The sequence below is a fragment of the Tasmannia lanceolata genome, unplaced genomic scaffold (genome assembly GCF_043159265.1).
Source record: "Tasmannia lanceolata isolate RefF3 unplaced genomic scaffold, GAP_Taslan_0.1 ptg000020l, whole genome shotgun sequence".
Lineage (NCBI taxonomy): Eukaryota > Viridiplantae > Streptophyta > Magnoliopsida > Canellales > Winteraceae > Tasmannia > Tasmannia lanceolata.
This window is the reverse complement of record NW_027518697.1, coordinates 20842907-20857806: the sequence shown is the minus strand read 5'-3', so window position 1 is coordinate 20857806 and position 14900 is coordinate 20842907. Positions and strand designations below refer to the sequence as shown.

Below are 14900 nucleotides of genomic sequence, written 5' to 3'. Positions count from 1 at the left end.
CGCACAATAATTTATTAATTCCACCCTAAGTGGGACCCATCTAGGCACTGACAGTATCTGTTGATAATTCGATTTGGAATGGTGGGTGATGATGCAGTGGTGCAGATGGGGAGTTGCGAATATGGGACACTGTCCAGCATAGAACATTATCTTCATCTTGGTATGCTTCTCAAATTTCATCCATCGGCTCAGAGGATTCTGTTGGACGGGTCATCCTATTTATGGATTTTTTGATGGTGCAATGCAGGGCGCATGGTGCGGCGGCCGGGATCATTGCGGTTGCTACAAGTCCTTGTATTGGAAACAAAGTTGTTAGGTGGTTTTTACTTTTTCATGCTAGTTTAAATTTAGAAGTTGGGCTTTGGGATTTTAAGTGTGCTTTCCTATAATTTTTTATAGGACGTGGAGGGTGGAGAACTTGGGTTTGAATGTTGAGATTTTCTTTGTTCTAATCTGTGTAGCCAGGGCCGAGATGGAACTGTGAAGTGCTGGGATATTGAAGATGAAGGTTTGTCCAGGTACTTGGTTCTACATTCATGATTTATCGATTTCTTTTACCTGTCTTTCACTTTGGTGAGTGTTAGTGAATGGGTGCCTATCTTTTATTCTGGGATCTTGTTGACAAGGGAAATAACTCTGCCTTCCCCCAGGGTACAGAATAGTGTCTTTTTTGGATGATTTTATTTTTAGTTTCACTTGTTCCCTTAGCGATTCTTCACTAGACTTGCTGGAAAATTGCAATATTTCCAGCTATAAGTGAAGGTATACAATGAAAGATTGTAATTCATGTTAGGGTGTATTTTTGTAAATAGCCTTTGTACATTTTATTGTCATGTGATGTAATGGACCTTTTTCCATCTTTTCTGAAGATATGTTTTCCTTGGATGAAGGATGATCCTCTAATTTCTGTTTTAGAATGTTGGGAAAGGTAAACCCTTTCATGATATTCACGATTTTGGCGAGGTTTTCAAAAGTCATACAAATAAGTTAAATTTCAATATGCGTCTTTTGGAATAATTCAACTTAATGGGCACTAACGGTCACCATCTTACTCACACATCTCTTTATGATCCAGTCAATTGCAATGTCTTTCTTAACTCATCAGAGATTCGTGTTCTCTAAGTCTGGTTGTCCCAACCCCCAACACCTAGTCAATTCTATCAAGTCTCATGTAGATCATTGTATCGTTAGACTGCTTAAATGAGCCAAATCAAGATCTATTTAGTTGCTGTGGATATTGTGATTTACCTTTTGTGGTCAGCGTATGTTTCCTGCTTTATTTGCAATTTATCATTTTGCTGACAACGTGTCATTTGCAACGATGGATTCATATTGCTATCAACAATTTGAATTGTTTTATTTATTTCCAAGGGGAGGAAATTGAAGTGTTTATTTATTCTTATTTTAATTGAATGCTTAGTAATTTCGAGTTTGTTAATTTATTGCTGCTTGGTTGATGTGTTTTGGTTGTGAAATCTAGAAGAGGCTTTTCCTTTTGCATTTAAAGAATGACTTGTGTTTCCTTATTTGTATTTCATGTTGCCACTATCTCTCGAAGAAGCTTACTAGTTTGCCTTTTGTGTCCAGGAAGCCTTTACTTACTTTCAAGACAAACTCTTACCATTTTTGCAAGCTTTCATTAGCAAAGTCTTCTAGTTCTTTGGCACAAGCTGGACATCTCTCATCTATTGATACAACTATGAAGCAATTTGGTTCTTCAAACACTAAACTCAGAGAACCAAAGGATGATTATGGTTTAGATACAAGGGATGCGCACTCTATAGAGACGTTAGGTGGAATCAGCAAAGAAAAAGCTCAAATTGGTCAAGCAGAAAGCTCAACCCATATGGAAGGTTTGTATATTTGTAAAAATTGGCGTTGCTCAATGCATGATATCTTTTCTTTATATTTCAACCGTATTTGTCACAATTGCTTTTCACTACTGCCCTTTTCTTTTGAATTTTGAGGTGTTTTATTTGATTTCTTGAATTGGCCTCTATATCTGTTTATGTCAACCTATTGTTTTTAATTTCTTTGAGTGTTTTGATTGGGATGCATGGATGCGCAATTGACCATTTGAAAGATACATTTTCTATTGAAAGTTCCTTGTGTAAATGTCTCTTCTCTTCTCTGTGTTTTGATACATATGATTTTATATTTTGAGACAAAATGTTGTGAATCAACCAAATGGAAAATACGAACAAAGAATGGAAGTTGCTTGGTTTGGGCTCAAATGCTTGGTTTTTGCCTTCGTTCTTCATTTTTTATCACCTTGGGTGCTGTCATCACTCATTGAACCATCAAATTCTCGCCCTGAATATGCATGCTTCCGATTTCTCCATCATCATATTGTTCATAAAGAAGCTTTGGCAGTCGTCACCTTGGAAAACCAAATCCAAAGAGATGGACTCTGGCCGCTATTCAATCCCATCATGGGAGAAGTTTTGGTTTAAATTTTAAATGGAATTCATGGATTAAGTTTTCTTTACAATGTTTCTAATTTAAATTGCATTTAACTGTTACACCATGCTTTCAAATCTTTCCATAGTTTTATGATTTATTCATTTTCATCCTAGATTTCTATTATTTCATTTTCCCAATGCATTTAGCTCGACCAATGTCTGTCGCCAGTTTGACTAATTGAATGGCCATGTGGTATGCTTATTTCTTGCTTAAATTGCATTTCTAAAAATAAATTATAAGAGCCATTAAAAAAAATAAAAATAAATTATAAGATGGGGCACCTGAACCGACACATTCGATATTTATAATGTAATATCTCTTTCTGGAATTTTACATGATTTATACCTATTTTTTTAACTCTCTTCTTAGATTTTATGAGCATTGAAAGACCAAATTTAATGGCTCTTGCGGGTGAGCAACCTTCTGAGGTGATTACATAGTTTTTGTTGTTTATATTGCTTTTTCTTTTTCATATTATTGCATGGAACAATTACCTACTTTGATTTGTGACAGGTTGAGATTTGGGATCTTAATACTGCGGAAAAGTTAATATGCTTGCCACAGATTTGCAATGGAAGCTCAATGGAACATTCTACCAAGCCAAGAGGTACATTTGTAATGCTTATACCAGTTGTTGGGTTGTAAGATAGTTTCCCAGTGTTTTGTCATCATTTCTATATTGGTTATTTATTATACAAACACATCCATGGTCTTGTTTTCTTTCCGAGCCATCTAATTTACTCATTCTCTACCACAACAGTCTACACCATCCCGCATAAACCTGCAACTTTCCGGCTTGTGTCTACACACCTCTAAACCTACCCAAAAACTCTCCATGAGGTCAAGAATCTTTCTCATAGGCATATTGCCAGTGTTTTGAGACCTTGTGAGATTTTGTACGTTCAAATTTGGGATCAGAGCTAGATCGTCCCGTATCAGATTTAGTATTAGAGCGAAGTATTAGTCTTCCTTTCAATTGGCCTGCATAAAATTTGGTATGAGAGCGAAGTATTAGTCTTCCTTTCAATTGGCCTGCATAAAATTTGGTATGAGAGCGAAATATTAGTTCAACCTCCGATCATCCTGCATCAAATTTGATATCAGAGTGAAATAATAGTTCAACCTTCGATCATCCTGCATCAAATTTGATATCAGAGCGAAGTATTAGTCTTCCTTTCGATCGTCCTGAATCAAATTTGGTATCAGAGCGAAATACTAGTTCAACCTTTGATCGTCCTGCATCATGTATGGTATATTGTTCAATTTGTATTTTAAGTCCATTGTATTGTAGGAACCTGTTATGTTCATTGTAAATATACAATATTGTACATAATACATGTAATGTGTTATATATTTCAATTGAACTATAATTCTGAGTTTTGGTCTCTAACAAGATGTTTCTTTTCTTTTAAGCTGCTGTAACTTATGAATTATTAATTAAAAATTATAGAATGTATGTACTGTTTATATAAGTGCGTATGTATTGCTATGGTATAACACGAACATCCAAGGTCAATGTAGTCAGACTATCCAGAAAACCACTGCTGAAAAACTAGTGACTCAACCTGTACATTATGCTTTAAAATGATCTCAATTCCTTAAGTAGAGATGAAAAAACAATAAATGATTGAATAAATACACTAATAGAATATATCAAACATTTAGATGCCTGAAAAACAGTTTGTTATTCTGATTGCTAAAAATAAATAAATAGGGAAGATGTTCATGGAGGTCTATTACATGTGTCATGGTTTAGTCAATTATGTCAATGACCCAAACTTTACAACTGCACTCGCTTATATAGATAGGAAATGTAAATTTTAAAATCTATCTAAATTGTTGATGGCTAGAATTTTTAATGTACTCACGGCGTCAATTATTTTTGCTACCAGAACAGACCTATTATTGTCTCAAAATTGTTTCTCATCTTGTTCTTATTTTTACAAAATCGTGTTTTCAGGATTTTGTAAGCCAGTTTATTCTTACCCTTTTCATACTCTTTTCGAAATAATTTCCTTCCCTTGCGTGAGTGACATGTCTTAAGCTGGCATTGCAGGGATGTGTATGGCTGTTCAAGCATTTTTACTACCTGACTCACGTGGATTCCTTAACGTTTTGGCTGGGTTTGTTCTTTTTCTCCTTAGCTATTTCAATTCAATGTCCTTCAAACCTACACTATGTTTCTGCACATGCATAAATAATTAAATATTAGGGATTTGCTAGCGTCCATCGCAAAGGGCATTTCGCGGATGGGCTGTTGCATGTGAGAGCAGCTCTCACATGCAACAGCCTAGCAAATCCCTAAATATTATTTTATGAAATCTGTTGTGGCAAACACTGTAAGACACATTTTGGTGCTTGCTCAACATACTTTTAATGCCCATGGGATTTGTAGTGAGAAAACACACCATTTCTTCTAAAGTCTATTTCAGATAACAGTAATAGAAAACCAATTTTTCATAGATTGTTTGTGGGTACAGTGAACTATACGTCCATTTTAATCCATTGGCAGATCTTGAAACCTTTTTTCCTTAATAATTAACAAAGTTCATGAACGAGCAAAATGATACAAAAGATCTGCAAAATCACAGAGAGGGGTAGACTGCAAAAATACAAGGTGACATACTTAGCAAGTGGTTACCACCTTATCAACTGCCTTTTTTCCACTCATCCCTTCTCTGCATTCTCTTATAATCTCTTCTCTAATTGCGTCAATGCCCTGGAATTCTTTTTTGAAGATGACTCCTTGAATGATTACATTATCTATGTCTGTCTTATTCAATTTCTGTGTCCAAAGAAACCTTATCCATAAAAATCCTAACTTTCCTTCTCTTCCTGACACCTTAGCTTAGGGCTTCCCACCCCTTAGCAAACCAAAGGAATCCCTCCTTTTGATCTAGGTTTCCCACTTAAGTCAACTAAGCATCAAACTTCAAGCATAAGAGGCATTCCACCCCTGCCAAAACTGTAACAAACTCTTTTTCTTTAAGCCCATCTTAGCAATTTGGCCATAAACTACACAATTTATAGGCATGGAGCATCCCAACAAAAATGGCATTGGAGTAGGGTTTGGACTCCCAATCCCACTTGCTAACCTTGTTGCAGACAATCGCTATCCAATTGTAATCCATTCCTAATCTAACTGGACTTCCTAATAGTGCTAGGATTCCTAGTACTTTTTTTTGGTAGGTAAGCTGGGGTCGGGCAGGCCCCCTACCGGTGTATTAAGATAAAAAGATATTACAATCGATAGTACAAAGCACCAACCCTATCCCTAGATACAATATCTAAAAGATAGTGGTGATACAAAGGATCCTATATGATCCAAATTCTTCTAACCCCCCCTATAAACTATAACTAATAGATAGGGGGCGCAATGATGGATTCCAAATGATCCAAATTCCCCAATTCTTGGTCTGGACTCTGGAAGGATTCAGCCTTGTTGTGGATGTAACTCACCACATTGGATGAGTGCTGAGTTTCATAATTGAAGCTAGCCCATGTGGGGTCCAATTGACTGGGCACCACTCGACGGTTTTCTTATATACCTTTCCAAAGTCATACTTTTGTTCTACCCATCATAAATACACACACAGAGACATGTACCTAGGCACCATAGGGCTATCACCCCTCTAAATCCTCAACCATTAAAATAAGAAACCTTTCTAAACCTTCTCGTACCCTTTTTAATGGATGGTAGTGAAAAGCTTTCTTATAAGAGCCAAGAGGAACAAACTCAACCTTTTCCCATAGGTTTATCACTTTATCCAGATTCTTGTCCAATATTCCTGCACACATATTTCCCTTTGGTTACTTTCGTTCAGTGCCATAGCTCCTTCCAATCTCCTCAGCTGTTTTACTAGAAGCAGTAAAATCCACTGTTGTTATTCACATGCCCGTTCCTGTTGGAAGGTAGTCTGAGCAATCGTTATTCCCATGCCTGTTCCTGTTGGAATGTAGTCTGAACAAGATTTTTTCCCTTTAATTATTATCTTTTTATCATCTTTTTAGGCATTATGGGCCCTGTTTATCTTTGTATTGGGCATCCTCATGATTAGTAAAGTGATAAATATTTGGGCATTTTTTTTTTGAAAGATGACAAATTTTCATTGATACTAAAATAATTACATTGGGGACCAGGAGTCCCACTAGATATTACACAGTATCAAAGAAAGCTGGACAGGACGACCCCTAAACCAGAAAATAAGAGAGAAAAAAAGATATAAAAATCTGAGGCCCGATTTCCCACACCAAACCAAGGTTGGGTCTAACAAAAAGTCGCAGGAGAGTTTGACCAACCATATCCAACCAACACCCATCACAGCAAAACATTCCGACTACCTCTATCATTACCTCGAAGATGCATCCAAAAAACCTATTACTTATAATTCATTAGAAGATTATAAGTCCTCACTACCCCACCAAAAAGTGACAGACCTTGTTTTTTAATATGAACATTTTTCCAGTTCTAAGAAGTGCTACTCAATCTCAGTGACAACAGATTCCTCAGGCGAGGTCTTTTCACCAGAATTCATTTTCCGACTAATCAACTCTTTCACCCTCTTTATCCCTGACGCCTTATATTCTTCCCACCGAAGAAGCCTTTCTCTTTTTTCATCCTCCAGAAATTTGAAGGGTGCTTATGCATCAGAGAATGGGTTTCTTTTACATTATGAGTACCTGTGAGGGCAAAGAAAGTCGCTGGACGATCGGCAGCTGCCTCCTTAAATAGTTTCTATTGACTCTTAAGGAAGGATTGAATTTTCTCTCTTGGTGTTGGCTTTGCTTTAGAGGCCTCGTCTTCACGATATACCAAGGCCTGGAGTCTACTTAGCAATTCTTCCAGTTCTACGGCATCAAGAGTCCTCTTCCTAGATTGAGATTGGGATTGATCCGGGTTTTCCATTTCGAGTGCTAGCGTTTTTATTTTCTTTTTGTTTTTTATATTTTTTCTTTCTCTTTCTCTGTTTTTTGCTAAGAATGCCAAAGGACGAACGAACGTATACCTTTTATCCATTCACTTCATAACCGCTTCCCAAAGACCCTGGCTAGGAGCCAGAAGCCAAGTGTCCATCCATGCCCCCAAAAACCTCATTATGGGTGTATCTGATATCATTAAATTCTAGTGTGGCCGCCACTCCTTCTGACCCAAGTACCAAAGAAAGTAGCCGAATAAATTAATCAAGCCGTCTCATCAAAAGACCTGTTAGTCTACCTGAAAAGATTTGAACTATAATCCCAAAGCATGAAGATTTCACACGTCAAGGCAATTTCCCTTTTTTCTTCCTTGTTTCTGATAGAAGACAGAACCACACACCACCTGTCTCAACCATGTCAGAGGATAGAGGAAGACTCAGATCTTCACCCAAAGGCGGAAAAGGTCTTAGGTGGCAAACCTCGATACTAGGGAAGACAAAAAACACCTTTTTTATGCCTGAGAATACTCCCTGCCAGGCCCGATCTGCCAGTAAGGGATGGTGGAGGAGGCATATTTTTGGGAGTGGCGCCCCGCATTTTTCTCGCCCAAGTTCCAGGGAGTTTGACATGTGAATTCTGGGTGCCAGACTCCAACAGGCCAAAGGATCTCCTACACTGGGGTTTTTGGATAGGATCCGGGCCTATAGAAGTTTGATCCATCGGTAATCTAGCCGGAATCTCCAAAACTCTTGGCAGAGGGAGAGGTGCCACGGGAAGGGCGGGATTCTGGACCGGGTTGGTTTCCAGGTAATCATCCCTAGCCTCCTGAATTTGGAGCCCCACAGAATAACAGCGACCAGAAATCCATACATTGACAGAAGGGAGGTTCAATTTCCATCTTGGTGCAAAGATTTTAACCGATACGAAGCACGTACATTGCTTGTGGTTGCCTTCCATTCTCACTTCTAAAACAGGTCCGAAGAGATTTCCCAAGGCTTCAACTGTTGAGGTAGCCCAAACTTGCAGTGGGATGCCATATATGTTGACCCAATGCGCCTCTGAACCCTGTACGTATTCGTGATTCCAGGTGGAGAGGGAGAGTAGGGTACTTCCGTAGGCCTCATCTTTCTTAGCCAAAACTCCAGAGGCCATTTCCACTGATTCAAACATGAATAAAACTTCTTATCAAACATGGATGTCCCAACAACTTTTCGCCCAAATCCAAAGATCCTGGATGGAACCAGATGAATCTCTCATTTTTCCTATCAAACATGCATTTAGGATATTAGATCTCGTAATCACCTCCGGGCCCGAAATGGATAAGGACGGGAGTCCTTCTACCAAAGGGGTAATTAGTCCGGAATCAGGCCAACACCCTCCTTCCTTGCCCACGGTTCCCGAATCCACAAGATTCGAGGGTTTACTGGGAGAAGAGAAGCATCGCTCTTTATCCGGGTGGCACCATCGACACCTACCCCCCATTTAAAATTTAGGTAACTGCAGGATGAACAATACCAGTCCGCTTGTCGCCTCCATGGTGTCGCTGTGTTTCTTCCTACCTTCTTATTATTTTCTTTTCCTCTTCCTTGCTTCTGACACCATCGACATTTGCTTCTCCATTTAAAGTTGCAATAACCGCAAGATGGGCAATACCACTCCTCCTGCCGCCACACCATCCTATTTTTTGGGCATTTTTGTATTCTTTGCTCTACTATTTTCTTCATTTGTTTAAGATGACGTTACTGCTAGTACTAGTTTTGTATTTGTGCATTTTTGTATTCCTTGCTCTACTATTTTCTTTCATTTGTTTATAGATGGCGTTACTGCTTGTACTAGTTTACATGTCAGGACATGTGGATTGGCGAGTTTATTATTAGGGGTGAGCATTATTATTCGGTTAAAACCGAATAACCGAACCGAACCGAATTGGTTGGTTCGGTTCGGTTTTTTTCTTTTCGGTTCGGTTTCGGTGTTTTTTTTTTGGAAATTCGGTTATTCGGTTTCGGTTTTCTCAAAAAAAAATTTGGTTTACCGAATAACCGAAATTATGGATGAAAACCATTTTTTTCCAAAAAAAAGTGCTATATGTGCACTCCGTAGGATGATCAAAACCGTCCATTTGATTGATCACAAACTTAATTAGGTTGTGCTCAAAAAATCTTTTCGATCAGATGATCCTAGCCCTCCGATCCAAGCCGAGATTTTGATTTTTTCCCTCTTTTTCTCCCACAATTCGGTTATTCGGTTATAACCGAATAACAAAATTTTTATTCGGTTCGGTTTCGGATAATTTCGGTCTATTCGGTTTGGTTTAAACCGAATAACCACCCCTATTTATTATCATGATTAGTGCGTCTTAAGTATTCTGATTATTACATTCGAAGGTATGAAGAAGAGAAGAAGATGAAACGAGAGAGAGATGGGGTATATTCACACAGAGAGAGAGAGAGAGAGAGAGAGAGAGAGAGAGAGAGAGAGAGAGAGAGAGAGAGAGAGATGGGGAGAATACGTGTGTGTCTATGTGTGTTCTCATAGACCCATGAAAATATTATATTTATATGTGAGACTATAGGGTTACATAAATAGACAAGAATACGCACATATGCGCACATACATACACTAACACTCCCCCTCAAGCTGGAGTGTATATATCATACATTCCCAGCTTGTTACATAACTCATTTAACCTTGTTACATAACTCATTTAACCTTATCCTGCTCAAGGGCTTGGTGAACATATCTGCAATCTGATCATTCGTCCTTGTGAAAATCGTGGAGATCTCCCCTGTTTGGATTCTATGACGAATGAAATGACAATCCACCTCGATATGCTTTGTCTTCTCATGCAAGATAGGATTCGACGCTATGTGGATAGCGGACTTATTGTCACAATGAAGAGTAGCAGGTGACGAGTGTGGCAGTCCAATCTCTGACATAAACAACCTCAACCATATCAACTCACACCCGGTATATGCCATAGCCCTATACTCTGCATCTGCACTTGATCTAAAAACCACCTCTTGCTTCTTGCTTTTCCATGAAACTAGTCAACATTCTGTCTGTAGGAGATCCTGGCCAATCTGCATCAGAATACTCTTCAATTCTCATGTGACGATGTTTTCTATAGAACAGTCCTTTACCAAGAGCTTTCTTCAAATGCTTCACAACCTGTGTAAGTACAGATCACTGAGATGTTCTGGGAGCACTCATAAAACGACTAACTACACTAATAACATAATAGATGTCAGGACGAGTCACAGTGAGATAGATCAACTTGCCCACCAGACATCTGTATCTACTCGGGTCATCCAGTAGCTCCCCCTGATCAGGAGAAAGCTTGACGTTTGGATCCATAGGAATCTTAGCCGCCTTTGCTCCTAGAAGACATATTTCTTCCAATATATCCAATGTATATTTCCTTTGAGATATTTCCTTTGAGATAGAGACAATCCTTGATGTGAATAGGCCACCTCTATGCCAAGGAAGTATCGCTAGCGACGAAGGTCCTTAGTGCAAAACTCTTTCTGAAGAAAATCCTTCGGCCTCTATATGCCACCACTATCGCTTCCAGACTTTCCAGTAATAATAATATCATCAACATATACAGTTAGAAATATGCGACCTTTAGACTGCTTGTTGAACACTGAGTGATCCATAACATATTGTTTCATCCCAATTTGTACTACAGCCTCGCTAAACCGCCCAAGCCACGCACGAGGAGACTGCTTAAGGCCATATAAGGCCTTATGTAGGCGACAGACAGCATGTTTCATCTTCCCCTGAGTGACATACCCAGGAGGTTGCTCCATATAAACCTCTTCTTGCAGATCACCAGGAGGTTGCTCCATATAAACCTCTTCTTGCAGATCACCAGGAGGTTGCTCCATATAAACTTCTTCTTGCAGATCACCATGCGAGAAAGCATTTTTAACATCTAACTGGAAAAGAGGCTGGACATGTTGACGGCAAGAGATAGCAGAATCTGATAGAGGGAATCTTTGCCACTGGAGAAAAAGTATCTGTATAATCAATCCCATAAGTTTGCGTATACCCCTTTGCAACGAACCGAGCTTTCACCCGTTTCACCTTCCCATCTGGGAGATATTTCACAGTAAATACCCATTTGCAACCCACAACACAAGCCCCAGGGGAAAGGACACCAACTCCCAAGTGTTATTAGTATGAAGGGCCCCCCATCTTTGCATCCAAAGCAGCACGCCGACTAGGGTGTGCTAAGGCCTCTGCAACGGTACGGGAGATCGAAACAGAAGTAAAAAAAGAACAATGATTGGGTGAGATTTTATCATAAGAAACTACATCAGTAGTGAAGTGAGCCACAATGCGAGAATGCGTACGTGAGGATATAGAAGCGTTAGAATGAAATACCTAAGGTACAGGGGCAGATCCAGCCGACTGAAGAGGAGGAGGCTCACATGAAATGCCATCGGTATGCGTGGGCTGAATGATCTGTCGAGGACACCGAGAGTAATCCTTCGTTGTTGGAGGATGAGACGCAGTGGCTGGAACATGTACAGGTAAAGGAAGAGGTGGATCCACCCTGGGAGGTACAACAGAACCTGTGAAATAAGGAACATCCTCAAAAAGGTGACGTTTGCCGTTACACGCACACGACGAAGTTGAGGGCTATAACAGTGATAGCCCTTATGAGTTCTCGAGTAGCCAAGAAAAACACACTTAATGGTACGGGGATCTAACTTTTCCAGATCAGGGGCAAGATTATGAACAAAGCATGTACTACCAAAGACACGGGGTAATGGAAATGGATTTCCTGAGGGTTTTAGGTGTAAAACTGAGAAGGGTGAGCGATTCCCTAGGACAATAGAAGGGTAAGGATAACATCAACCCAATATGTCTTTGGTACATTCATTTGAAATAGAAGGGTGCGTGCCATATCAACAAGATAACGAAGCTTCCTCTCAGCAACACCATTTTGCTGAGAGGTGTGAGCATAAGAAGATTGGTCAATAATGCCATGACTAGACAGAAACTGCTGAGAACCATTAGAAGTAGAAAAATATTCACTTGCATTATCAGTTCATAAGCATTTAATAGAACATGAGTACTGAGTTGATATTTCCGCATAAAAAGAACAAAACACAGTAAATACCTTCGAACGATCTTTTATTAAATATAACTAAGACATGCGTGAATAATCATCAATAAATACAAGAAAATACTTATAACCAAATATATATATGGAGTTCGACAAGGACCCCAAACATCTGAATGTACTAACTCAAATGGACTCGATACTCGACTGATAGACCTGGACAAGAAAGGCACGCGATGGTGCTTTCCAAACTGACATGACTCGCAATGAAAATGACTAACTGACAATGACATAATCGACGAATGCTGAAGATGATCTATTGGAGGATGACCAAGACGACAGTGTCAAAGAAAAGAGTCTCTAGAAGTTTGCAATGCTCTCTGAGGCGCCTCACGATCGAAATAGTAAAGACCATCTGCCTCATGGCCCTAGCCAATCCTCCTCCAAGTCGCAAGATCCTGAAAGACACAATAAAAAGGAAAAAATGTCATGGAGCAGTGAAGAGAACGAGTAAGTTGACTAACTGAAAACAAACTACAAAGCAAACTTGGAACACACAAGACAGAAGAAAGATTTATGCTAGTACTAAGAGAGGTATCCCCAGTGCCAGTAACGGGGGACATTGCTCCATTAGTCAAGGTAACAGATGATGATGCAGAGGCAGGTTGAAAGGAATGAAGAATGCCGCTATCAAGATGGGTGACTACCTTCCGTGGCCAAAGTAGTAGTGGCTTGTTTCCCTTTCTCCTGTGAGCACAGTAGAGACTCGTACTCGGAACAGAAGACAACCATCATGTCAGCTGGAGGTGCAGTAGAAGTGGAGGTATCTGTAAAAGTCTAGGTAATCTGATGTGCTGCTCGTGTGGGTTGTAACTCCGAATGCTAGTCATAGCAGAAATCAATAGTGTGACCCTCAATATCACAGTGAGTGCAGTAGCGGGATCCACGGCCACTAGTACTACTGCCTCTCCCTGAACCACAGCCAAAACCATGACCAGAAACACGGCGACCATGGCCACGACCGCCACGTGTGCCACGACCATAATCAGACTGCACTGCTAGAGCAGACCGCTCACCGCCAGTATCACCAGGGGCATCAATACGAAGTGCCCTCTAAACATGAGAGGAATCCTGGTCAAGTGATGGTAGACTGCCCTCTCCCACAATCAGCTGACGGATAGGAACACACTCTCTGCTGAGGCCATTCAGGAACTGAACAACCTGTAACTCCTCTTTCTGCTTGGTCAACAAAGCAGGGTTTGTAGAGGATGGAAAGTAAGAATCCAACTGCTGACACAATCCGACAAACTCTGAATAGTACTCAGAAACAGATCGCTCCCTCCTTTTTGAATTGAGGAGGTCTGTGTAAACGTCACAAATCATTGTAAGATTATTGGTTCCTGAGTAACAGGTCTTTGCACGTAACCAAAAAGCTTGCGAAGATCTCAAGAACAAAATGTGACTCACAATCTTAAGCTCAATACTCTGGCACAATAATGATTGAAGGGGGACATCCTCTTGACTCCACTTGTCATAGGAGGAGTCCTTAGTTGGAGATGGATCCGCAAGGATATAATTTAACTTACCCTGTCCATGGAGATAAAGCTTAACAGACTGACTCCATGCAGCGTAGTTCGATCCATCAAGCTTGATGGAAGTCATAGAAGTAACATGGAAGGGACCCACAGAAGGGCCACAAACAACAGTAGAATTGGAGAACGTACTCATCGTGACTCACAGAAGCTAAGAAGCACACAAACAATTATACCCAAGAAGCACTCAGATAAATCCACGCATATCATTCACAAACCACCAAAAAATGAGAATCACCAATAAGAAGTCACTGTTGGTCACATCAAAACCCACCTCCAGAACGCAAGAACGCACGAAACCTGCCCGAATAAAATCCACCACCAACAGATCACCACAAAAGCCACCAAATCCAATAACAAAACAACCACAAAAGGCATAAAAAATTGATGGCCTTCAAAGCAATTACTGATCACTAATGAAATCATCCACAAAAACTATCTCAAACATCAATACACAGTTCCGGTGTGGAACGGGATAACAACACAACAAATGCATACCAACAACATGGAATAATCATCAACAATATGCCCGGAACCAACCACCATATAAGAGAGAGTGAAGAGTACCTCTTTAGACCATCAACAAATTGATTTTAGGGACTGTTTTGTATAGAAAAGAGGGTTCGAATAGGTATGGGCAATGCGGCTAGGTTTTTCGGGCTGCGAACAGGGCTAGGATTTTATTTATTTTTTTGGTTTCTAGGTGGTGTGCATAGGATTATTGAGTTTCTGGGTTTTCAAGTTTGGGTTTTTAGGATTTGGGAAAAGGCTAGAAGATAAGGATAAAGAAGAATTTTTTTATCTTCACCTTCACGGTGGAAACTTTTGATCTTCAACCGCGACACTGTTCACACGGC

The 14900-nt window shown here is 39.9% G+C and overlaps 1 protein-coding gene across 6 annotated transcripts in view; it reads left to right on the top strand.

Moving 5' to 3' along the window:
- Positions 1-14900, top strand: part of EMB2757 (Transducin/WD40 repeat-like superfamily protein) — a 41958-nt gene that overhangs the window by 1433 nt on the left and 25625 nt on the right. For all 6 annotated transcript variants that reach the window (XR_013237336.1, XR_013237334.1, XR_013237337.1 and 3 more), the window contains exons 2-8: positions 98-160; positions 248-316; positions 462-518; positions 1588-1853; positions 2833-2891; positions 2977-3070; positions 4520-4586. Coding sequence is in view for 2 of the 6 variants with exons in the window: in XM_077363730.1 (XP_077219845.1) it covers positions 98-160; positions 248-316; positions 462-518; positions 1588-1853; positions 2833-2891; positions 2977-3070; positions 4520-4586 (675 nt within the window). In the remaining 4 variants the exon portion in view is untranslated. The remainder of the gene's footprint in view (positions 1-97; positions 161-247; positions 317-461; positions 519-1587; positions 1854-2832; positions 2892-2976; positions 3071-4519; positions 4587-14900) is intronic.